At 38.7% G+C, this 25,993-nt stretch overlaps 2 protein-coding genes across 2 annotated transcripts in view; one reads left to right on the forward strand and one right to left on the reverse strand.

Moving 5' to 3' along the window:
* The window catches only part of MAPK8 (mitogen-activated protein kinase 8), a 175,108-nt gene that overhangs the window by 81,743 nt on the left and 67,372 nt on the right, over positions 1-25,993 (forward strand). The gene's annotated exons all lie outside the window — the stretch shown is intronic.
* Positions 1-25,993, reverse strand: part of FRMPD2 (FERM and PDZ domain containing 2) — a 54,851-nt gene that overhangs the window by 24,884 nt on the left and 3,974 nt on the right. Inside the window, exons 4-25 of the mRNA XM_064430737.1 lie at positions 24,508-24,592; positions 20,947-21,097; positions 19,253-19,324; positions 18,405-18,579; positions 17,447-17,597; positions 17,212-17,350; positions 16,166-16,318; positions 14,746-14,931; positions 13,678-13,834; positions 11,179-11,389; positions 10,193-10,296; positions 9,112-9,210; positions 7,923-8,030; positions 7,687-7,803; positions 6,986-7,221; positions 6,320-6,424; positions 5,288-5,381; positions 4,781-4,866; positions 4,442-4,589; positions 3,208-3,422; positions 2,258-2,356; positions 724-1,088 (exon numbers count right to left, since the gene is read on the reverse strand). Coding sequence (XP_064286807.1) covers positions 724-1,088; positions 2,258-2,356; positions 3,208-3,422; positions 4,442-4,589; positions 4,781-4,866; positions 5,288-5,381; positions 6,320-6,424; positions 6,986-7,221; positions 7,687-7,803; positions 7,923-8,030; positions 9,112-9,210; positions 10,193-10,296; positions 11,179-11,389; positions 13,678-13,834; positions 14,746-14,931; positions 16,166-16,318; positions 17,212-17,350; positions 17,447-17,597; positions 18,405-18,579; positions 19,253-19,324; positions 20,947-21,097; positions 24,508-24,592 — 3,256 coding nt within the window. The remainder of the gene's footprint in view (positions 1-723; positions 1,089-2,257; positions 2,357-3,207; positions 3,423-4,441; positions 4,590-4,780; positions 4,867-5,287; positions 5,382-6,319; positions 6,425-6,985; positions 7,222-7,686; positions 7,804-7,922; positions 8,031-9,111; positions 9,211-10,192; positions 10,297-11,178; positions 11,390-13,677; positions 13,835-14,745; positions 14,932-16,165; positions 16,319-17,211; positions 17,351-17,446; positions 17,598-18,404; positions 18,580-19,252; positions 19,325-20,946; positions 21,098-24,507; positions 24,593-25,993) is intronic.

The raw sequence follows: 25,993 nt of genomic DNA on the forward strand, positions 1-25,993 counted from the left end.
TAAGTCTTCTCTAGAAGACTTTCAATTTGTCTTTGTATCAATCCTTTCTATTATGATAATTTATACTTTTTTGCACTGGGAAAGATGATGAAAATGGAATGGATTATCTTCTGTGTGCCAGTGGCTGATATATCCAAAGGAGTGTAAAAGGAGACTGAGTCCATTTGCACTACTTTTTATTGTATAATTCCTCTGGCTCAGGGGTTCTATTGGCTTCTGCAGACCAGAAAATATAAATATAATTTTTTTTCCTCCTTGATCACAGTTTTTCTTCTGAGGTGTTTTTATTTCCTATGAAAAAATTTGAAATTAAGAGATCATACAACAAGAAAAAAAAAATAGTGTCTGTTTAAGTCAACTCTGAAAACAAATGAAAGCAAAAGATCATATAATCAATAAAAATATATTTGTTTCCTGTTTAGGTGAACAGGTGTCTTTCCACTGATTTCAAATGGCAGCCACCTTCAGCTGAACAGCATAAATGATTACAGTGGTGCAGAACTCTTGCAAGTATGTCGCAATGCAGACTTATGCAAAATTCTAATAAGATGAGAGTAAATAGGGAAAGCAGATTAGACGAGTCAGAATAAGATGATAAAACAAAATCTTCAGTAATCAAGAATGATTGGAAGCCGAGAGCCCTGTACTTAAACCTAAGCATTTAACTTTCAAAGTTCTAAGAGTCAAAGGAAAGGCTGCAGAACAGATTTTGGTATTCCCTACCTTTTGGCCTGTCCAAACTCACATGGTGAGTAGCAGTTCTGCTTCACTTCCTCCTCTAGAGAGTGGAAGAATTCAGAACTGGAAGCTTCTTGATGAATCTTCCAAAGATGCTTATAGAAACTTTCTCTGGAAGTTGGGAGTTTCTGCATGGGTTTCTCTTGAAACTCAGCTTCCTGCTCTTCGTAAGCTGAGCTGTCATCCTCAGGAGGCTCACTGAAATCTTCTCCCACTGGAGAATCAAGGCAGTCTTCGAGGTCTGGAGAGCTGCTACCTCCATCACTGGTAGATTGATCCATACTGTTTCCTGCCCCTGTGCTGCCTGGCATTTCTGCCACAAAGTCCTTAACTGGAGATGGTGCTGGAGTCTGTTAAAAAAACAGAAAGGTTAGTGTAACTCCTTTTTAATCTCCCATCTTTTTTTCTTCAAGAGCAAAATCTTATGAAAAGGCAACATTAACAAGCTTCTGAATGGGAAAATACTAAATGGTAGATGGAAGGAAGGAGAAAAAATAGAAGGTACTCTCTTACCAAATAACTCTTTTGTCTTAATGCTTGTTTTTCACATTCTACAATAGTTCCAATGAAAACTGCTACACCAAATGACTTTTCCCAATGTATTATTTTCTAGAGTTTTTTTTAAACATATCTGTTCATATCATGCCTCAATGTTGTGTCTATATTCTCTTCATTCCATGGAAGTAGCTTCCAGACTTGACTGCCGTGCGACTGACCATAGAAATCAGCCACGGGCACACTGCAGCAGAGGATCAGGAGTCAGTTTGTTATCTGGAGATGTTCTGACTCTCATTTCTGTCTGCCTGTGGGTGGTTATAAATCCTAGCGGGATGGGAACCATCAGGGGGCCAATCTGAATGGAGCAAGAGTAGTGCTAATGCATATTCCTTATAAGAGTACTTGCTATGTGTACGTGAGGTGTCTTCAAGAAGCAGGAGTAATAATGCTAGCACATCTAATGGCCATGATTTAGTCTCTGTAGTGTCTATGGTTTGAGGGTATTTTTTGCTTGTTTATGTTTTCTTTTTCCCCCTGCAGATTCTGCTAACAATCAATAAGAATCTGAATAACCAGTTGAAATTATTATTCCATTTATTTAACTTCATTAAGAGATAGTCTGGATAGGAAAAGTTCTTTATTTTCTTCTCACTTTGGGGAGTTAAAATAGCTGCATTTGAGAATATCACAGTTTCTGGCTGAGGATCTGGTAGAGCATTTTTAGAAGCACCAGTAGGAGACCTGCTTGGGTATGTGCTGTTTCCCTCTAGTGATAGTACAGCAACTCAAAAGTTGTTGGACTGGGATAAATATGTTTCATGTCTGCCAGATTTGTATTATTTTTGTTGCTAAGAAACTCTAAGTTGAACTTTGCAGGTTGAGTTGAAACCAGGAAGGGAAAGAAATGGAATAGAGGGCCTTGAAGAAAAGGGAAAGGTGCCGTGTTCGAGACTGGATAGAAAATGTAGTAGTGTCTTTGCAGGTTTACAGAAGCAAGTTTCTGTCAGAAGCTTTGCCTTACCAGAGCAGTCTGCTCTATTTCTGGAAGAACACCTTTTGGTGGTCTGCAAAGTAGCAGTGTAACTTCTCGAGGAGCTCCTCTTAACAAATGCAGGACATCCTAAACAGCAAGAAGAAATGTTATATTTCTGATGGAACAGAGTAAATCTCACATGTCATTTTACCAACTGAGATGGAGAAAATTTTTATTGTGAATGCTACATTTCTGGTATATGTGCCTCTCAGCAGTGTCTAAGGTCCAATATTCACCACTGATGGATTTTCATACAAATAGACCATAGTTTATATGTGAACATGTACCTAAAGTCAGTTCTATTTACAAACTTCTGCTTCGCCATCAGGCATATAGGTTTTGGTTAATTAATTTTCTTTTCTTGAAGAAAACAGAATTTGCAGGCAAATTCATTCAAACCACATGTGGCAGTAACATCTTTGGTCAATTATTTCAGCATAGCTCCTCAAACTGCCATATTCCAATGAAAAAAATATAAATCCACACGTAGGCCATTACCATTTAATTTCTTAATTGAGTATAGAATTTCTCATTCCAGGTTAAAAACTTACACAGGGCTTACCACTCTTGGTAGAAATTTGAATCTGGGGCATGATATTTAGCATGACATTACAAAGCACAAATGACCATGGGGGAAAATTGTTCCAATCGTGCATAAAAGCAACAAAGATTCCAACTAATTAACAACTGGTGTGCATCTAACAATAGAATTCATACATTAATGGTTGAAATTTAGAAATTAAATAGCAGAAGAAATTCGCTGTCAGAATTCATTTAGAAAAGAAATTCTACAGAGGAGTTCTAGAGCGGAATCCTACATAGAAATCAGAATAATTATATGCAAATTCTGCCTCACTCTGGTGATAATTAAGTTTAAATGCATTGTCTTTATTAACCTGTTACCCAGATGGAACCCCAGTAATAACACTTTCTGCTACCTGATACAGGAGCCCTTTGAGAGGTTTCCCATTCACAGCTAAAATGACATCTCCAACTTCAATTTCTCCATTCTCTTCAGCTGGCTGCCCTGGAAACAGTCTTTTGATCCTGACAATAGCTCCTCCAAGGTGTTCACAGGTATCTCCTTCCATCTGCAGAACACTAAATCCAAGGCCTCCAGAATTCTTGGTTAATTTCACTTCAAATGTGTTATCTGCTCAAATCAGAGATTGGAAAATAAGTGGGAACCATGGCATATGTACCCCCTGAGAAGCCAGTATAAACTATACTCTCAAAAGGCTTTTTCCTGGTGTGCTGCAGAGGTAGATCTACTAATAATAAAGTCAAAAGAAGGTTTAGGTGCTCCTTTATCTTATGTACATCTTTGAAATCTCACAGTCAGAATAGAGAGAACTAGAATCTATTCCACCATGTGTTCACAGTCTGGTACCAGCTCATAAAGGGAAAAGCTTTTTGTACGAACATAAAGAGATTCACATGCTATATTTTCTGATATTCTTCTGTAAGTGTTGCATAGATTTTACTATTCTGTAGCTGCCTGATGTTAATTTAGGTTTTGTACTAACCAGCATGGCATAGAATTAGAGCCACTGCTCTTTCCAGTCAAGAGTGAGAGATCAGGCCATTCCCAAACACCACGCTTGTTGCTGAATTCTAATGTAAAGGAGTAACTGCCCCATGGAAATGTATGGTTCAGACTTAGTGTTTATGAGACAAACTTCAGTAAAAGATACAACATTTATTTATTGGCTAAATTCTATGTAAGATCTCTAAATCTTCTGCTTTTAAGAAAGTAAGTGGTGTCAGTCTCCAGTTCACTCCAGCTTCATCACTGTCACAGCATCAGCAGCTGTGCTGGTGAGGCTCTGCCTGGGTAACAGCCTGGCCACATCCACACAGCTGCTTCCTGCCCGGGACTGCTGTGCAGTACAGACAGGAGTGTTCCCTTGCCAGCCCCGTCTCACAAAGGCTGAGAGATACAGTATTGATGCCTAGGGTAAATTCAGCTGTATCTAGCCACTATAACTCTATGAACATCAGAAATATCTTTCTTAGAATTGATTTTTTATTATGTCATCAATATTGAATATTATAATTTTATTCAGTATACAGTTTTCCTTCCAAACCAAAGAAATTTCATAGAATTATTTTCATTCATTCCTTTCCTGCACATTGTAGGAAGTCACCCTGAGTTCCTTCTTCATCACTTACCATCTGTCAAAAAGCAGCAGTCCTTGGTGCCATCTGTGAGGGATGTTGCCACAGAGACAACTGCACACTGGTCCTCCTTTCTGTCATTAGCAGTCAGACAAGGCTCTGCCAATTGGTAGTTTCCCCTTTCTAGAACCAGTTTGGCAATCTAAAACAGTGATAAACAGGTTCCAGTTACACAGGACACAGAGAGTCCTAAGTCTTTGTACTTTTCTCTTTAGAGGAATGGTTTAGAGCAGAGCGGGGGATGGTTCTTTTGGCCAAGCTTGTCTACTGTGCTTCGTACTAAGTCCAGTTTAGTCTACTGTGTATCTTATTGATCTCTGCTGTTGTACAAACCTGGCCAGATTTCTTAAGGTGCTCCACAGCCTGTTTGTGGGTGATGCCACAGAGGCTGATGCCATCTACTTCCAGCAGACGATCACCTGAGGTAAAAAAAGAGAACATCCAGTTGCTTTGATGTTCAGGTTCAGAGGGTGTAAACCTTGAGGCTGCCCATGTTGCAATAGGTCTTAATGTTTGCATGTGTCAAATTAATATTAATTCATAGGAAAGCAATACTGCTTGCTGCACAGCATTCTATAACCAGCAGCTAAAACATTCCAGGGTATTCTGTAAGTAAATGCAGTGGTAGCATCTGGTTAGCACAGTAACAGTGATGTTGGAGTCACTAGCTTGGTGGCAGCCACAGAAGGTCACTTTACAGTGTTGGTGTGAAGCTTCTGTTTTTTTCAGTGGGATCCCTACATGTAGTACAGGGACAGGCTGAGGAATGATGGACCATATATTACAATTGCAGTTGTAGCACCTCCAATCCCAAATGTGTTTTATTGCCAGACTTGTTACCTATCTTTATTTGTCCGTCCTTATCTGCTGGTCCCCTGGGAATAATTGACTTCACATATATCCCACCATGACGCACACTGGTGTTAATTCCACCCTGCAAAACATGCCCACACGTTAGAGTCTTCATATATTTTCTTGTGGTAAAAATCAAAGCAATTTACACATGCATTGCAAAGTAACTGCTTCAGGAATTGCTTTCTTCTTTAAATATTGGGGAAAAGGGAAAGAGGACATTACTCCAAAACCCCATCTAGTTGTAATATACTTCCATAGGCAGTAATCTTATTTATTTTCTCAGGAAAATGCAATGTATTTCTATGTGAATATATAAAAAATATTTACTAAATGTTAATAAATTTTTCCTTATGCTCACATAAAGTGGTCTTGCATCTTTCAGTTATTCTCTAGCCCAGCTTCTAAGCTGTGCAATATCCATTTTTCAATTATTAATCTTTCGGACAATATATCAAACATGGACCTGAACTTGAGCACTCAGAGAAATTCCAGATTAACCTAAGAATCAGGTTCTGTCCATCTACATCCCCTGGCCAAATTCAGATTAAAAAAATGGCCCTTGATTTCTTCTGCAGGCAATGAAATGGCTGTTGCTTCACATTCCATTTCAGTAAAGACTAAAGACATCTCAGCCTGGAGGGGTAATTCAACTTAAATAGCTAGAGCAAGGACTTGTTATCCAAATGTGGCAGACATTTCTTCTCCACTCCTCCCTGACCTTCTCTAGTCCTCCCTGAACAAACTCTGCTTTCAGTGGTAGGTCATGTTCTCAAAGCAGGTCAGGACAAAAAGGGTTTGTACTGCCATGTGCTTTATGCCAGGACACTTTCACAGATGGTGTGGGTAAGAACCAGGCAATGAGCAGAGACAGTACTCCATGCATTCTGTGTCAATCAGTTGGACACAGGTTTACAGTGTGCCATGCTAACAGTTCCTGTTATCAGCCTATCTCTTCTGTCTTTGTTCTCAGTCAGGTAACAATTTGACAGACAATTTAAGATTAACAGTGACACTTGCAGTCACGCTGATTCCAAAAGTCCCATCTTCTTTAACAAGGTCCACCGTGTAGACTTCCTTTGAGTTGGTTTCTGATGGAGATGGTAAGTGGGAAGAATCAGCTGCCTGTCTCAAAAATAAAAACTTTAATGAGATTACAGCATCTTGGTTTAAAAAGAAAGGGGGGGAAAGGATTTTTTTTTTAAAAAAGGAAGACAGCATTTCCAGAAGATGTAAAACGTTTGATCCTTCTGTCACTGTAAACCTGGAGCGATACCATTTATATCTCTGATATTATTGGAAGCTTAAGCTAATGCTACTCAAAATGCAATCTGTCCAAATGCACATAACCTGAGTATTTGTAGGGATGATGTCTAAAAGCAGGAAATTAGACATGGCATGTTCTGGGACTAGTTTGAAAACTTTAAAAAATTGCAAGAAAATAATCAAAATTTTGTCCCTCCAGTGGAAAAAGAGAATTTTTAAAACATTTTGTAGAACAGATTTTCCATATTTATTCACATATTCTAGACATGTCTATCATTTTGACATTTCCAATGTAATTTATTTCAAGGTTTTCTATCTCCTTTCCTTCACAGTTACTTTCCCTTCTACATGTATCTGCTATGTTGTTATATGTTATGTGCTGGGTGTAACATTACTGAGCAGCATCAAAATCTCAGTTACCTCTATATCCAGGCTATCAGCTGAAGGAACTGGAATCCTAGGGCCCAATTTTGATGCTAAATTCCAGGAAAGAGTCTTCTCAAGTTCATCTATATTTGTGTCCTGTTCTCTGGGGGGAGCTGTATGACAATCCTGAATCTTTTTTCTCCCACTGTCTACACAAGAGATCTCAGATCCACTAGTGCTGTTTCCTCTTGAGAGATTCTTTTCTTCATTTAATCCTTCTTCATACATGTCTGTAAAGCCATACCAAAATAAGACATTGTTGAATACAAACAGCAAGTAAACTTAAATAAAAATATTATTATAACCCAGCACAAGAGGACAAAGTAGCTTCTTATTTCAACTGATTGTGAAATCAGATCTACAAAATGAGTTAGTCAATGTAAAATAGAGCACGCTGCTATTGTAAGTGTTCAGAAATGTGTTTGCTTCCTCACTGCAGAGAACTATGCCCCTCTGTCAGAGAAAGAAATGCTGAAGTTCCTTTAGTGTTCAGCAAGGCAGCCCATAATAGATTTTTTCACACTGATGTAAGAGACATCACATGATATCTACCAGAAGTCGATTATTTTAGTGTATGGTTGTTCTAACTGGCAGTCAGTAGCAGGAATGTAGTACTACATCCCAGTGCCTATTAAAGATGTGTCCTGAGTTAACCATTAGCATCCCAGAGCCAGCAGAGGCCTTTGCCATGATACCTTTGGGTTGAGAGATGATGAGCTCCACTTCATCGGGAGAGTTCTGTATGATTTTAACTGCAGTATTAAATGAAACACCCTCAAGACTAATATTATTCACAGAGATGAGTCGTCCTCCTTAAGAAAAAAAAGATAAAAGCAAGAGAAAGCACATCTAAATAAGGAAATAAATCCAGAGTAGCTAACTTTAAACTATGCAAGTATTTTAATTCTAATTAAAAAGTACAGAAAATGACCTGGTTTGATATTTCCAGCTCTGTCTGCAGGTCCCCCAGGGATAATTGAAGCGATAAAGATACCAAGGTCTAATTTTCCTACATTTTCTCCTCCAATAATTACAAAACCTGCAAACACGAGATAGCATGAGAATGCAAACACTGGCAGTATTAAAAAATATAAATCTTAGAAGCACAAAGGGCCCTAACTCCAGTGGCATACCTTTTGCACACGATCTGAAGGATGGGGAGCTTTGATTTATAGGACATCAAGGTCTTGACCTGGGAGAGCTTTAAACTTACATTATAATTAAAGTGTACTGGTGACTTTGGTCACTGCTTAGATATAATTTCCCAATAACAATGTTTTCCTGGCTTAGTACTTTTAGACACTCTAACTACTTTTTTTCATGAGTCATGAAGTAGATGGACCTGCAGCATTTAACACCTGCAGGAGGGAAATGGTATAAAAGCTCATGGGATAAATTTGAACATCATTCTACATCATGCAACCAGGAAACCTGAGGTGGGTCATTTAAGCTTCTAATGTAAGAGATCTAAGAAAATCAAATCTTTTGTTCAGTAGTTCAGTTTCACTATCCTAACTCTGACTATTGAAATATATTCTTCTCACTTCTACAATAGTTGGGTTTGGGATTACGTTATTACAGACCTGCACCATTTATAAATTTGATTTTTTTAATGGTATTAATTATGAAACCTGATGGTCTGAACTCATCCACAAGAACCTGATTCTGTGTAATTAAGATATTATGTAACAAAAATATTATCCAGATAATAATCCAAAAGTTGGGAAACATTAATTTGAAGATGGTGTAAATATTTTACACCCCACAGGTGTAAGGTCTCTAAGGTCTAAGATAAATAAAATCAGTACATGTGTATTTCAGATACAAAACTAAAACCATGTTTCTTTCATTCTATTCTTAGCACTTGGTTCCTTTGGTCTCTGTGGCCTTATGTGGCTTTTAATCCCCTGAAAATATAATGGTCTTGATTTATGTGCTTAGTCCTTTTCAGTCCTGGAAATTCTGAGTCCTTCACAAAGATTGGTATTCTTACTTTACAAGAAGAATAAATGGACTAAAGGAGTTTACAGTCTTGCCCAGCCTGAGTTAACAGGCATCAGTGTTAGCACCAGGATCTGATAGTCCCAGTAACAAGCATAACATTTATGTTCCTTACTTACCAAATCCATTCTTAGGGTCACGTTTTAGGCTGACACATATGATTTCTCTTTCTAGACCACTCAGCAAAACTTCCTTTTGGATGGCTGGTGATCCAGGTGCTGCAGAAACAAAACAGCTAGAATAAATGTAGATTAATGCTGGGAGACAGTATATTCATGTATTATGCAAAACTGGAGCTTCAGAAATTAATATATATTTTATCCTTGATTTCATCATTACTGTTACTTTGAATCAATACAATTCTGGAAGGAAGCTCAAACAAGTGTTCAAAAGTTTTCATTCTTTCAAAAAAACTCTGTACAGAGCTGTGCAAGCTTGTCCTACAGTGTTTCTTTCTGGGAGAATATATTTCTGCAATGTTTTTATTAAGATTAGAATATTTAAATAGTCAGGCATGTAGTGCCCAATGAACCCGAAGGTGATTTGGACAAAATCTCCTGTGGGCTCTAGCCTTAGGCCCTGTGGGCCCTTTTGGCTCTGAGAGTGTAATCCAACCAACACTGGTTGCAATGGTGACTTCTTAACTTTGAGCAATTGTCATAGTGTGTTTAAAGTACTGTTCTAATTTTTAAATAGACTAACCAGATAAGCATAGCTTCATATTCCATAGATTGGCTCCTCATGTGCATGCAGTCTGGCTTCTGATAGAAAATTAGATATCCAGTCCTTATTCCAGGAAGTGTCATGCAAGTGCAAGAGCAGAGGAAAGACCTGGAGCCTGTGCTGTCTCATGCATTATTTATTGAGTTGTAGATCTCAGTTTTGAACCAAACAATGACCTCTGAGCACAGGGATGTTGTCCCATGCAAGTGTTTCTGGGTGTACTGAACTACATCTCTGTAGAGCATTAGGAACCATTATACAATCATTTTATCACCATGTCCCTTGCCACTGAACCTGATGCAAAGCAGGAGTTAAGGGGGAGAAAACAGCTTGTCTTGCTAAACTCTGGATTAATTTCCAGGACTAGAAGTAAAAAAGGATAGTCTTTAATCTGTAAATAAAATATATGTTGATCTCCTTCTATTGGAACAATAAACATGGAAGGGTAGTGTCTCTCTTTATGATTATTATACTCACCACTCATGGTGTTCTGAGCTGAATGGATAGAGAGGAAGTCGTAAGTCCTTTGCTTTCCATTCAAATTGATGTGCATTTCTGACTGGGATAGCCCTGATACAGATCTGTGTGGCAGGAAAGGAAGGCTGTGTTACAATAGAAAATCAGCAGTGGTATTTAGCACTCTTCATTGTCATTAGTCTGTCAGAGCCAAGCTGGGAATGCACAGGTTTATAGCCTTTCAATGAGTATTCTGATTTCTGGGACATATTTCATTTTAGGAGAGAGGTGATTTATCCTTGCCAGCATTTGCTTCCAAGTAACAGCTGCCATTAGACCATGCATCATGACTGATTCCTCCTGTATCTCCTCCTGAGCTGACTGTGGGTATCAGAAAAACACAGCACAGCTTCCCCGTCACTCATTTAGCCCTGCTTTCCATATAGACAAAACCAGGTCTGAAAGCTTTTCTGGTAGTCCATGTTCTCCTTGACTCTATTCTAACTGACAGTATTCTAAAAGGCACTAGAATTCATCTCGAGGCTGTGCAGCTATAGTAACCACCACACAGGTGGATGCACCAAAACAAAGAGGGAGAAGTTCTTGCACTGTTCCCTATGAATTGCACATTTGGACATGGAGGAATCAACTAAGTAATGATCTCTGCATTCCTGATCAAAACCAGCTCCTGATGGTATTTTAGTTCACATACTGTAATTTCCAGTGAAGATACACAGACATTAAAGATTTTACGTTTATTCTCCCTCATTTTTATACTTCCTCATAACCCAATTAGTGATTTCTTCTTGAGTCTGGTGCAAATTTAAATGTCACTATTTTTCAAGTTGTTCTCTATTTTTAGTCTATTAACTTGCTGCCTGCATTTGCACTACTGCTGGCACCATGGAGCCCCAGACCTTTTGGTGTGACCACAATAAGAACTTTAAAAAAAATTAGTTTATGTGTGAGTCTTCTTACACATGTTCAGAGAGAAAAGGCAAACCTACCTGCCAAGATTGCTTTTGTGTCTAGTCCTGTTGTTGGTTTCCACACTGAGGTTATCACAAGATTTGCTCATCATCCCAGCAGAAAGGTTTTCCAGGTTTGCTCCATAGAGCACATTCTCTGAGCGAGACAGTCTCTGAATAAGGGCAAGGTGTTCATGCTGAGCTGCATATGCAGAATTTGATTTGTCTATTTCCACAAATTTACTATCCTCTGAATGAGAAGCAAGAGAGGGGAAGAAGCAAAGACAAATCCACTGATGTTATTGCATCTTTTTAAGCTTAAAGGAAATTGAAATAAAATCTTTTGAATATGCCAGAATAAAATATTGACATTACAGATATATTTGTTCTTTTATCCTTGAAGATACCTAGGTCTTGGGGTGAGTAGAAGGAGTTTTTTTTCATAAAAAGTATATGCTGCATTTAGGTTTAATTTCTGTGAATTATACTACAAATGCAGTTCAGAGAGACACCAAGGAACAGAGTTGTTTGCACAAGTGAAGTCAAATGGGGACCATCTTGGCAGCAATGCTTGCTGTCCAGTTTTCTACCTTTGTGTGAAATCTAGTACTTGCTTAATGATGCCTGGACTCTGCTATATAAAGATCTGTCCTCTCAAAAGATTTCGTTTTTCTGAAACAAGTTGGTGCTGAAGGAGATATTAATTTATTTAGGTTCTCAATGGATGGGCTCAAGAGGGGACTTGGAGGATGGACGAACAGCAGGCAATTGGAGACACATTGGAAATTAAAACAAAAACTGGGCTTGATACACGCTGGCATAAACATGAGCTTAAATTCTGCTTGTACATGACAGCTAAACTCCTGTCTGTTTTCCTAACAAATGGTAGCCTGAATACAACTCTCTAGAACACTGCTCGGCAGCATTAAATCTAGGTTCCCTCTTTCCCCAGTGACTTGGATCAGAGGCATTTCTTAAGGCATCAGAAGGCTTAACTGTCCAGAGAATTAGCAGAGCCTGGGAGTTGCCACAGTGATTCTGAATTAGATGATTGCTTCAAGTTTTGAAGCAATGGTGACTTATACATCTGAACAGTGCATCAGAAGCAGAAGCATGCAGAAAGACCCTCATAATCTCTTACAGCCTCACTGTGGTGCCAAAGGCAGAATTTTGAGCTCCTGTCTGTCAATGCCTTACTAAGCTTTTCTTCTGGGACAAAAGAAGAAGACACACTGAACCCCAGAACCTGCAGTCACGTGGCCTGTGTAAGTCTGGCTTGTTTCAGTAATTTGGTGTACTTGGATTATAATTTTCTTAGTTCTCAATAATTTTATTCTGTTTTAGATGGGATGTAATAATTTTTTTAAGATAAATTACCACAAGCAAATGTGACACAGGAAACTGTAAGATGCACTACTAGCATTCATTTGAATGCAATAAAGCACAGTCCCACTAAATTATGTTAGGAGCTAGAGATGTCAAGCACCAAATACTTAGGTTCAAGATTCCTTGAACCTAAATGCCATCCTGGGGCCTTTTTCATGGTAACAATTTTGTGCAAAAATTTCACCTCTCATTAAATAATTTTAGTGGTAAGGAGGCAATATATCAATCATCCTGTTACGTGCCATGATAGTATTTGTTGCCAACACATTTATGGTTTTACTACAGAAAGGAGCATCCCAGCAGATAAGGCAGGACACTTGATTCTCCTGCAGTGACTCACCAGGCCAAACACTCAGGAGTTGTAAATGATCATGGTTCTGCTCAAGGCAGAGGATGAGCTAGTGAAAACTCCTGTTGCTCCAGAGTCAAGAGTGATGACAGTTGTCAGCTTAGGCTCCTATTTCTTATGTGACTCCGTTTCCCCATAATAATCCCCACCCATCTTTTCAGAACATACTGAGAACTGTGGGTGAGGTGTGCTATGTATCTGCCCTGGATGGAGCAGAATCTTGTTAGAAACTATGGGAAATCTGAAACCTGAGGAGGTACTGTTCATATCTTCCACAGCCATGGAAAATCTAAGATAAGAGCTGCTAGCAGCTGTATACTTAAGTGGGTGTGACTCATGTGGTTGAGTGGTTTTGTCCTGGGACTGAACCACTGGGCTGCATCCCTGTCTTAGGCAAAATAGCTAAGTGCAGCTCCAGCATGTCTGGGCACTATTATAGTTTTCATTTGTGCAGAATATGTTTTAGGTTACATTTGGGGTAGGTCTGATATATTTCTGCAGAATTCTTAGCAGCAGAATTCTCCTGAAGGGAAGTGAAATCATGCTGATTTCTTCTTTAAATCTTAGTTTAGCTGCATAGCTGTTGTCATCAGAGGATTCCTCTTCACCCCCTGCACATGCCTACTTATATGCATGTGCCAAATTAGACTTCATCAGACAAATCAGATTCTTTAAACTTTCAGTGTAGTAGGAGACATTATTTTCTAACTGAAGCAGAGTGAAACGGGGGTGGCAGGTTCTAATTCCCAAATTTGGTGATTGTACCTTACCTAAAACATAACAAAAGTGCATTTATACCTCACCTGATGAAGTTTGACGAAGTTGCCTAGAATTCATCTGTGCATTGAATTTGTGCTGGGCAGAGCAGAGATCCAGGAGGTATTTACATGTCTTTGCTGTATCAGTAATGAAGGTGTGTTTCTTACCACTGAAGCTGCTTTCAATCATGAATTTTTTTCTCTGAAGAGGAAAAAAAAAGCACAGGTTGCTTCATATAACTGTCATTACACTGAGGCACTGACAGTTCATTTATATAATCTTGTTGGTTTGTTCAGTTATATTTATGCCTGACTGCATCCCTTTTGTCTGCAGTAAATGCCTGTTGTAAATTCAGCACTTGTAAACCAGCTGTCTGTCATTGGGATTATAACTCTTCTATGTTGAAAGTCAAGACCTTAGGACATTGAATGCAGTGATAGCAGGTTGCTAAAAGTCCAAAATTTGGTTCTACAGATGTTAAAAGTATTAAACAAATTTAATATGAAAAGGAACATATCTTCAAGGGGGAGAAGGACCCCTTTTGGAGAGCAAACAAGCTGGGAAATGTGTGATCCAGTTTGACACCTGAACTGTACAACAGCACATTGATGTTGTATACCTCTAATGTCAAAATCCCATTTAGAAATGGGTCACAATCTTGCCACCAATACTAGTTTGTTAGCAGACTTCAATATGCTAAGAGATAAGGGTGAGAATAATGAGATCTGGAAAGTGGAAGACATCATCCCATGTCTGGTATGTAGGCAGAAAAATAGAAGAAAAGAGCAGTAAAGACAAGAGAGGAATGAATGTAGGACATGCTGTGGAGAGATTTGGCATAGTCTCTGTAATAGTCAGCACCAGATTATCCAGTTTTATGGTAATTTGTCTTTGGCCTTGGCATAAATACTGCAGAACTAAACCTCACAAAGAACTCAGTATGTTCATATGCACATCCAGATCCAGCTTTAATTTTAAACTCTTTTCAGAGAGTCTTGCCCATATAGAGTGAATCTAATTCTCACTCTGAATGCAATAAATTTATCAGAGCCACAGGAAGAAAGGCAGTAAAACAGTAGAGCAGAGAAGAGATTCAGTTAGTTCCAACTCACGTGAGCTGAAATTCTCTCTGTTTCACGCCACTGAAATCTTAAACTGGCAATTCTTGTGTGATTTTTGTTCTCATAGACAATGATGCCTTTGGCACAGATTCCCAGGATGATGTCCCCTTCTGTCCCTTTCTTCTCTTGGGACACACGATAGAATAACACTCCATATTCAGGAAGTTGCTGAGTCACCTTGTAGAGAAAAAGTGCTTTTACCATGCCTTACCCAAAAAGATTCATGGGAAGAAAGGTAGATGGAGGAGAAAATGCTTTTCAGTGTCTGAGGAGCCAGTGTCTGCCCCATGCAGGGGATATTCTGAGAAACTCATCGAGAGGTTCTGGGTGTTCCTGCTTGTCTTTCTACCTCCTGTACTTGGCCACAAAAGTGTTAAAATGTGGCTCAGACACATTACAGAACTATGGAATATAACTAGGATTTGCTGACTTTTCAATTGTGAACAGAGATTTTCAGGGACCAAAATAAAACACTATAAGAAGATCTGTTTTTTCAGAAAGTAACCACCGTACAAATGTTCAGGTTCTGAAAACTGGGGCATCTATAATCACTAGCTGAATCTGGGTTTTAATTTTTAATCCCTTTCATATTTGGAATTTACATGTTCTTGCCATGGGGTCTGTCTTTCTCACTTTGTATGATGAGTTGGCTCCTTCTACAGACTTATTCATTGAAACAGATACTAACAAAGCTGCTTTTTCTTCGTTGGATTTGCCGCACATGATGGGACTGTCATTAAGGCTAAGCTTCAATCTATTTCTTCAATTGGACTGACAGTGTTAGATGAGGAACTAATATAATTAAATAGCAACTGAACTAAAGGATGCTATAAATACCAGCATGTGGCACTGCAGCAAAATGACTACTGGTATTTATCCATTATCTAATCCCTGATATTTTTCATTTGATGGAAAACAGAGAGGTTTGGGGAGAAAGAGAAATCAGCAGGAAAAAAGTTAAATCCCACATCATCGTGACACTTTCGAGCCCTAGGGAAATAGTCTAGTGAGAAAATAATTCAGATAACTCCAGCATTCACAGATACTTTTAAACAAACAATTACTACATGTTTAGGAAGTGGCTGAACAGCTGATGTAATTTCAGAAGTCAAAAAAGTGCTTATTCTCATGTTTTATAATCTTCTGGAGCCCAGACTTCTTGGTAACATGCCAAAAATTTACATCAAACCTTAGAATGCTGCAAATACACCAACCCAGGCTATAAAAACTGTCAGTGATAAGTGACAGTATCTACAGCAGAATGAAATTCTGAGGTTTTTGTTGACTATTCAAATTTTTTCACCATATCTAAAATTTATTGTATCAGGCAAGAAGAAAATAGACAACAGTAAATAGAGAGGGGCTTTCTACCTCAAAATTAATAAATAGTGTTTGGGGTATGGCAAGCTACCTTTAAAAATTCTAGTTCAGCTTCATCCTCAAACAGGGAGCGATTCATACGATGTAATTTAGCAAGCTCTCTCTGTACATATGCCAGGGTCATTTTCTCTATTCGACTGGCTGGAACGTAGTCTTCAACACGAAAATAGCTCTTTCCATGCATCTGTGGGGGAAAGAATTGAAAAAACAAAGAGACAGGAGCCTTTTGTTCTTTCCTGACTTTTCTTATTCATTGCATTTCATTTTCAGGGTGACCCCTATGCAGAAGTCACCCTGCTGCCATTTCCCAAAGGGAAGTGGGGACAGCACGTAGTGTCCTGACAGCCAAATTGCCTCTTGCCCCTGTGCTGAGGCAGCTGCTCAAGGCACACGCCACTTCTCTGGGCAGAGGGGAGAAAGGAGCTGGGCCTGCAGGTGTGTCCTGCCCTTAGAGCTGACAGCTACAGCTGCGTCAGTACAACCCACAGTGGGGGACCCATTGTCATGGTAGATCTGACCGCATGGATCAGACCACTCAGAGTTCAATTAACAGAGCTAGCCTGATTTACACAGCTGAAGATATGGAAACCAACATAAATGAGTGTTTTCTTTACACTTGAAAATTAGGACAGCTAGTTCAGATATACAGAGACCTCCCTGTCTTTGCAGCTTGTGGATCTGAGCCTACACATAAGATAGCTGTGAATTCTGAAGTGTTCCTTTGCTTTTCTCTTCCCTATTTACTAATCTCTTTAAGCCTCTCTGCACATCTGAGCTGGGCCTGTGTTGGAAACTTTCTACAGATTTTCTGGAGTTTCTAGGATATATTATCAATTATGAAGGACCCACACTCTCTCATCATTCTGCCATATTTCCTGTTAAATTCACCTGGCTCATTACTGCTCCATAATCAGGAATATCTTGTAATTTTTAAAATTAAGTCTGAGGGACTTATCTGGAGGACTTAACTGAAGTTCTCTGCTATTCACATTTCTTCTTTAAACTCTATGTGACAAACAAAAGCTGCAGAAGTTGTAGAGAGAGACCTCTGAGAAATACTGTATTATTTCTGCACACCTCAGAAGCATAATTGCCAAGCTCTGCCTGTAAAGCCAAAGCGCCGAGTTTCAGGGCAGTCTCATCACTGCAATATAATCGCTCCTCCAAAATATCTTTACGAAGCTGCAGGTAAAACTGATGCCTTGTCAAGCCATGCCTGGAATAGAAAAGGGTTTAGGAACTCAGGAGGAGCTTTGAATGGTATCCCTAAATGCTACTGGTTTTCCTTCAGTCAGCAGAATTTTGCACTTACTGAATAACATTAAAGTGGTTGACAAAGAATTTTATCCTTAGAAAGAGAGTGAAGTTTATGATGGACATTTTCTTCTTGGGTTGGTCATTCCAGCCATCTGGGGCCACTTTGTAGAGTTTGGTCTCCTCATCCAAAAAGAAGAATTCTTTACCTGAAATGAGAATTTTGGCTTCTGTGATAAACCTGGATATACTTTAGCAGCTTAATTCTGCTGTCTTCATAGAGTGCATCACTAGCAATAAAAAATGAAATGGATTGGGGATGTCAGCTGAGATTACTTCTCTGTGTCATGATTTAACTTATTGCTCCTTTGATGTAGAATTTAGGACAGTATGTAATTTTGAATTACAAATGTTAGAGGCTGGATTAGTATGGTATCTGAGAAATCACTCAAGGATTCATGGGGCTTGCATTCTTCTCACCACTCAGGTTCTGCACCCCTTTATAATCCTACACACAAGGTGTGCTCTTTCCCAGTGCCTCAGCTGTGCCTGCCATCAGAAGGGGACTGGGGAGATGTGGGTCTGGTAGATGACACAGCTGACCCTGTGCTACCACTTATATCTAGGAATAAACACAGGCAGCCTTTCCCAGTGCAATGCTTCCTGGAATTTCTGCTGGAGCTGCATGGCTCAGTATTGTTTGGGTGCAAGGCTGGGACACAGCCTTTTCTGCTTGGGAATATCAGCCAGTAAATGTTGTATGGCTGTGCTGATGCACAGTTCTAGGGCAGACATGCTTTACATCAGTGCAATGCAATTCAAACCAACATACCTTACTTTTGCACAAGCTTTGTATCTGCTTCTACCTAAGGATCTTAAAGGATCTTTGAATTAATTCTTGTTGAATGATTCTTTGATGAATTCTTGAATGATTCTTTGATGAATTCTTACTGGAATTCATTGACTACAGAGCCACTGAGGGACAGAGCTGTCATGGTACTTAACTGTCTCATTACCTTTCAGGTAAGCCAAGCCAAAGTAGAAATGTTCCACCAAGTTTGCATAGGCCACCACAGTGTTGAAAACATCTCTTGCCTTGGTCTTGATGTCACATTGCACCTCAAGGCACTGGCCATTGAGGAGAATCACATTGAGATCCCTTTGGGACAAATAGGATTTCCCTTTTTTAGTCTAAGAACATGCAAGAAAGAATGAAGAATGAGTGCCAAGTACAAGCAATGCAAGTTCCACAGCATTTTGTTACTGAGACCCACAAGTAGCCTACCTCTGTACAACCTGATGGAATTGGTCACAACACCATGCTATTCTCTGCCCTCCTTCTCATAAATTAATATCACAAACATGTCTAATTTTCTCAAAACCCAAAGAATCACAACAAAACAGCTGAGCGTACTCAAATTCTCCAGTTACCAGGGTTATTCTAGATTTGGGGCTAGTTCCAAATTTGCTTTGCTTGCATTTTTACTACTTTATCTGTCAAGTTTCTACCTTATCTTAATGAAAAATAGCATATGTGCTTGCAAGGTGGAGAAGTCCCATGCATTGGAACTAGATGTCATATTGCAGATTTGCTGTAGAGTCTTTGTCTCAAAGGTCTAGGGCTAAAGTGAGCATTCTTAGCCAAGAAGGATAAATTAAGCTTTTATTGCACCAACAGAAATAACTAAATAGCACTAAGAATTAAAGCACACCCTTTCAAGTCTCAATACCTCTGCAGGAACCCTAACTTGTTTTGAGAGGAGGACATGGAGAAAATACTGGCTTGAGACTCAGGTGCTACTTACAAAGAGCCCTGACTAAAATGTCACTGGATTAGTTCTAGATTCTTAATGTTCATTCTTACCACAATTGATCCAGGCAGCTGTAAGGTCACTGGTGGTTCACTGGACAAAATAATAAATTCTGGACCTGAAAACTGCAAGGAGGCAATTTAGAAATTTAGTAAGTCTTAATGGAATGAAGATCCCAAACACAAGTATCATCAATCAAACCCATTTCTACTGATCTGTATGCTGGACCTAACTGACTTCAGTGTCTAACAAGGTGCAAATGCTGACTGATTACTTCTCTCTGTTTGGGGTCTCTGCTGTGTAGACTCTCCAGGGTCTGAGTAGAGGTAAGCTCATGCTGAAGCCTTTTCTTCTGTAGAGGCACTTAATCAAGATCCATTTCCTTTGCAAGGCACCTATTTCATGACACTTACAGCAAATTAATTTATTCTGAGATCTTTTCTCATTTGATTCCTAAGTTACTCCGAGGACAGTCACAAACTGTAAACACATACATACACACTGCTGTGATTGAATAAGCCCAGCTTCCCTAGGCACTAGACCAAAATGCAGAGCTGCTTCTTCCCCATAATAAAGGCTGACTGATGGCTTTTATTAGTAGACATTGTATTCTTTTGTTTTAATTTCAAATAGTTTCAACAGTTTTAAGGTCTTTTTTCTTGCTGACTATCCACCTCAACTAATTTTATATATTGGTTTTTCATCAGATACATCTATGCATTTAGATCCTTTAAGCACACAGAAATAATTAAATGTCTTCAAGTAATAAGATGTGAATCCTTCCAGTTGTTCACCATGACTTAGTAACTTGACCCATTTAGATACTTTAAAAAAAAAATTAATAATAGTATAGTCCTACCAACAACACTGCAGTTTTGTATCACATTAAAGAGGGATTAATAATGTGTTGTAAGTTGCTGAACTCCTGTGAAAGGCTGTTATTATCCCCACAAAAACCATAAGAATAAAATTTAAAACGAAATTTATTTGAGAAAAGATAATTTTCCAAAGTATCTAACTGAAGCTCTTACCCAAATATTTGTCACTGGTCACTGGTTCTGAACTGGGAGGAAATGAAAAGGCTCATCAGCCTGAAACCTGTCCCTTCTTGTTCCACAACAGAAAACTCCATATGAAGGATCATGGTGGAGTTTTCTGTGATTCAGCTATTTCTGAATTTTTGCAATCCAGAAAAGATTGCAAGATTGCAAAACAACATACCTTTTAAAGAAACATTATCCTTTCCATTTAACAGAGTCCTACCACAACTTAGCATGTAGAAATAGTCAATTAGGAGAATTACTATCTGGGCACATTCACTGCCAGCCTATGCTTTCTGTCCAGACATGCACTGTAAAAAAAAATTTAAGTCCTTTGAGCATCATTGGCTGGCAGAAATTTGGGTAAAGTGTCTGTCTGTTTTTTGCTGTTCTGAAGCTGCTGTCAAAGTGGTTGGTGAAAACAGTCCATATGATATTTGATGCTGGCAGAAATCACATATGTAGGTCAGAGAGGGTTCAATTATGAGCTTTTGCATAGTCCTTATGGACAATTGTTTTCACTGTCTTCAGTTCTGAGAGCACAACTGTATTATGCCTAATTTGGAGTCTGTCAATTTAGAATGTTCATCTAATAAGATGAGTCAGTAGCTAATATGCACATCACTGTCAGACAAAAATTAGATGAGAGGCCTCTCTTTAGTTATATTTACATTTTGAAATCAGCTTATATGTTTTCCATCATTCACCTTTTCCTTCCTATGGAACAAACATTTCTGTGATGCGGCAGGTGCTGAGTAGTCCTTTGTGGACACAGAGAAGGTGGAGCCCAAGCTCAGCAGGTTCTGTCGGCTGTTCTTCTGAGCTCCACCCGGGATTTCTTCTACTGCGCTCACCGACCTGCACAGGAAATGTCATACTGAGGAAATATATAACATACAATCAACACAACAGTGACCTGGGGACAGAGAGCTTAAGGTACATTAACTGCTGGAATACTGTGAAGTCCAGGACAATGTCTGTTATAAGCTCCTTAATGTTTCTTTACAGAAATAGATTGATAATTTAACAGGAGTACGATTACTGGTGCCCTTTATAAATAAATCTAAACTCTGCTTTGATTCAATAGATTCTTTTCTTCATTTGGTGAGCCACATCCAGGTGGTTTAAGTTTGGTGAAGCCAACAGGCAAAGAGTGTAGCTCCCCCATTCCCTTCTGGGAATTCTACAGGATGAAGCAAATTCCTAATTTATTAGTCTCTCAAGAAAAAAGCTTCAGAAAGCCTTAACATTTGTTGTTACATTATTAAGAATTTTCTAGGAATGAGAATTAAATTATTTGAACACTAATTCATTAGGATAAATTAATGTCCCAGAGGATATTTTCAATTTAATTAAGAAAAAGGTGTGTGAAATCTCAGATCAGAAATCTGTCTTTGTATTATAGTTTTAATGTAGAAAGTAATGGTGTTTTCCATGTGAGCAGATATGTATCCTTAGAATAAACTTCAAATATACTATGTACTCAATGAACAAATGATTATGTGGTTCAGAAAGAAGGGTTCTGTTGAGGTGGATTTTTGTAATTACATTTTTTCAACAAATGCCAAAGACACATGGAACATTTTCCATTATCCCAAAGTTTCATCCTTTTCTTTTGCACGTTGCAGATTTACATCAGGAAACTATTCAAGGAATTTCTAAAAAATTTAACAAATTAGCTGGAGCAGTATCTCATCTCTTCTGCCTAGTATCCAATAACAGGGAATGTGGGAGTGGTTGAAAGCTACGGTAGGTGAGGTTCAGAGATGATGTTAAGAACAATTTCTTTACTTCAGTGGGGGCTGAACACTGGAACAGGCTTCCTAGAGAGATGGTCACTGGTCCAAGCCTGTCAGTTTTTAAGAGGCATTTAGAGATGCCTTTAAGATGCTTTAAATTTTCGTCAGCACTGAAGTGGTCAGGCAGTTGGACTAGACGATTACTGTGAGTCTCTTCCAACTTCTCTTCTCTTCTCTTCAACTTCTCTTCTCTTCTCTTCTCTTCTCTTCTCTTCTCTTCTCTTCTCTTCTCTTCTCTTCTCTTCTCTTCTCTTCTCTTCTCTTCTCTTCTCTTCTCTTCTCTTCTCTTCTCTCTCTTCCTCTCCTATTATATTTTACATTCCTCTGTCTATAAAGATATATAGTTATTTTTGTTTCTATCAATGCAACCTCATAAAGGTCAACATTTACTTAAGAAATGTGCCTCAAAATTACCTGAAGTGACCTTTATTATTATTGTGTAATAATAAAAATATAATAATATTTTTAGCTCAAAATCCAAATTTTTTTATTAAGAAGGCTTTCTTTTCCTGTGGAAAGCACTTCCTGTTATTGCTCCTGTTAGGTGAGAGATGCCAGGTTTGACAGTTCTGTCTTCTTTAGCTACAGACCAGAGCCAAGCTTCACTTTGTGAGATGTAAATTATGTTAATTGGGCTGCCTACAGAATGAGCATGATGATATTAGTAAGCTTTATAGATAGTAAACCCATCACTAATTTTTGTGTTGGTTGTACTTCTACATGGGAAACTGGTGGTTTCCAAAGTAATTTCAACACTGCTGTCATGGTACTTGTAATAGAATGGTGACTGTGGTACAAATTCAGTTGCAGATGCTTGCAACCAGGAGTGGGGTTTACAGTCCTTGAAGTTCTATGGGAAGCAGCTTGCTGGAAATTTGGAGAACAGAGTTTGTCCTTCAGCAGAGGAGGTGAACTTAGTCTTGGCAGTGTGATTTTAGATCAAGCATATTAAGATCATATCCAGGTTTTTAGTCAGAGGCATGGCAATTGCTGTGAAGTACTCAGTAAATAAATCTTCAGATACTCATATAACTGCTAGATATAGGATGCATATATAGATGTCTGTGAACACACATATAAATGTGTGTGTGTGTGTGTGTAGTTAGACAAGCAGACAGAGACTTCTTTCTTGACAAAAGCAGCCACTCTCCTGCAATCTGTTTGTAGATCTCTCTTGTTGCAGTTTTACAGGTTTACTGGGATATCTCATATTGCCCAGATTATCATGGCTGATTTATCAGGAAGTTCAAACAGTTTACTTGGGACACATTTAATTGGGAGTTGATCTAAATTGAGCATTTCCTGTGGGCCTGAATTACTCGTGTCATGGTTAAAAGAAGAAACTCCTGTTTAACTGGGTCAAGAACCCAATTTAAATGGGATGTCTGTAGGGATTACATGGTGCTTAACTATGGTATTCTGGTCTTTGTGGTGCCTAGAGGCTGACAGTGCTTACATCTCCTTTGTTTGGAAGCAGCCATGATTATAGCTGCACTGTGCTAACACCCAGTCTAGAAAATTCTTGTTTGGCAGCAGTGGAGTTTCCCTGGCTTTTGAAAGGAGTTAGCATCAGTTGTACAATCCTCATTTTTCTTTGCGATATCTACAGGGCTGCTGTCCATGCCATGGCTGAAACGAGGCTAATCCTCATGTCAGAGCAGAGGTCTTTACTGCTTGTGACCCTGGGTTACCTGTAACTCGCCAGTCCAGTGGTGGTGCAGGGCTGGATGTGACTGACACAAGTGAGAAAAATCAGTATAAGGACTGAGGTGGAAATGCAAATGAAAATTATACATTATATACGTGCTCTGACATAATAACTCCAGAAACATAAGGTGTGACAGCACTTTAATGTGACAGCAAGGCAAGACCACATCCAAAATCTGAATGTGGACAAATAAGGACTGAGAGAATGCTGCCTTGACAGGGAAAGTGATGACTATTCACACCTTTTCAACAGATTTTTCCCTTCATAAAATATATAATTAGTAAGGTTAGAAGAGACTTCTAAGATCATCAAATCCATCCTTTCACTGTCTCTGTGGAGCAGCTTGCCAGCTGTTTCAGTCACAGAGGGCTAGTGCTGCTTCCCTGCCTGGTTGGAGACACAGCTGGGGGCAGCTGTTCTTTGAGACCTGTGGCATCTGGCAGGACACAGTGGTACAGAGTAAGTGGAAATCCTGAATTTGTTTTGTATAGATTGTTCAGGGCCCAAGTTCCATTTCACTAGAGCTTTTGGCCTGTTCCACTTGGAACCAAACCAAGTCTAGGTGAACACTATTTATTTATTCTACATAATAGAATATTATGTGTTTATTAAGTTATTTATGCTATATAATTAGTATCTATTATTAAAACAGTCTCAGATGGCAATTCAGGCATTTCCTGATACTGGCATTGCCACACTAGTTGCTGGCTTTACTTGCTTATAAAACAGCTTCCATCTTGTAGAATCTGAATTGAGCTTACCTGTTTATGAAGAGCTTGTAGCTGCTTTCTGTCCTTGACCCACTAAGTGTAGTGTCACATGATCTGTGTGTCTCTGGTACTTTTCCTGCAATAAATAAAGGAAATTTAAAAATTCAAGTGATAGTAGCAGCACTCAGCATCAGATGTTGGGACAATTACAACAGGAAAGAAATTTAGACTGGCAGCTTCCTCTCTTGTGTCCTTGCTTGGACATGATAAATGGCTATTTTATCAGGTTAGTGAATACTGCACCAGCAGTATTCCCAGTTCCCTAGTTATTGTTACTTCCTCTTCATAACCCAGTATGTGAATGTAATTTGGAAAACAGCTGTGTAGGTACAATGTCTGTCATTTCCATCTCTATGGGGGAAATTTGTGAATCAGCTTTTTCTCTTCAGAAATTATGGCCAATTTTTGTTCTTCTATTTTCAGGCATTATATGGGTGGAAAAAAGGCATGAAACTTCTCTGGCTTAATCAGAATAGAATATAAAATCAATAAAATGAAAATTGTTGTGTCTATTCCACTGGTTGTTTTCTATGTTAAATATATTGTGAATGTTTTTGCAACATAAACACATGGCAAGAGTAGTGGATGGTTTGAGGGTCCTCAACAAATAAGGATTGTATTGTTTTTCACCTTCAATCATCTCTCTTGCTACAGAATGGACAGGTGTTGCTTTGTCCAAACACACGAAGGTTGAAATTTAGAGGCAGAACCAGAGAGGGTTATGCAAGTGGTAGTTCTGTGAATGCTTCTTGTATCAGCAGAGATGTTTGAAATCTTTAGGGAAAGGCGAGAAGGTTAAATTTTTATTCACTTGGATCATTTCATTGATCTTATTTGAAGATTGCATATCAAACTATTACATAAGTAGGATGATAGAGGTGGTAAGATAAGCTATGTGGAAGCAATCATTTTGATAAAACATTCATGCACTACACCCTGAGACTTCACTCTGAATTCCATCATGAAAACATGACACTGAATTCTAGTGTACCAACCAACCAACTGCAATTTTGAAACCTAGGAAATCTACAGTCCCACTGCTAAAATAAGCATAAACATGTGGGGAAATTTCAAGCTACAGATGGTAGTGACAAAATGTGAGATTTGAGATAAGCTAGTTACCAAAGTTAAGATTCAATCCTGTGTTCTGAAACAACATGCTTTTTAATCAGAAAAACTCACAAAATTCTCTGTTTGCACTGTGGTTTTAATATAATTGCATAAATATATTTTGACAAGATCATAAAATTCCCCTTAGTCTTTCTATATCAGCTGTTACAGCAGTGGGACAACTTGGCTGCTCTCAGTGGCCAGACTCCCATGCTTTGATCACAAATCTAACACACACTTGACATTAAATTAACATGTATTCTTCAAAGAAATTGATGCTGTAGATTTACTTTATGTTAAATGAGCTCCTAATGTACAGTCTTTATAGAGATATTAATCTCCTTTGATGATGATGCTACTATTTCTT

This window comes from Passer domesticus, chromosome 8, assembly GCF_036417665.1.
Source record: "Passer domesticus isolate bPasDom1 chromosome 8, bPasDom1.hap1, whole genome shotgun sequence".
NCBI lineage: Eukaryota > Metazoa > Chordata > Aves > Passeriformes > Passeridae > Passer > Passer domesticus.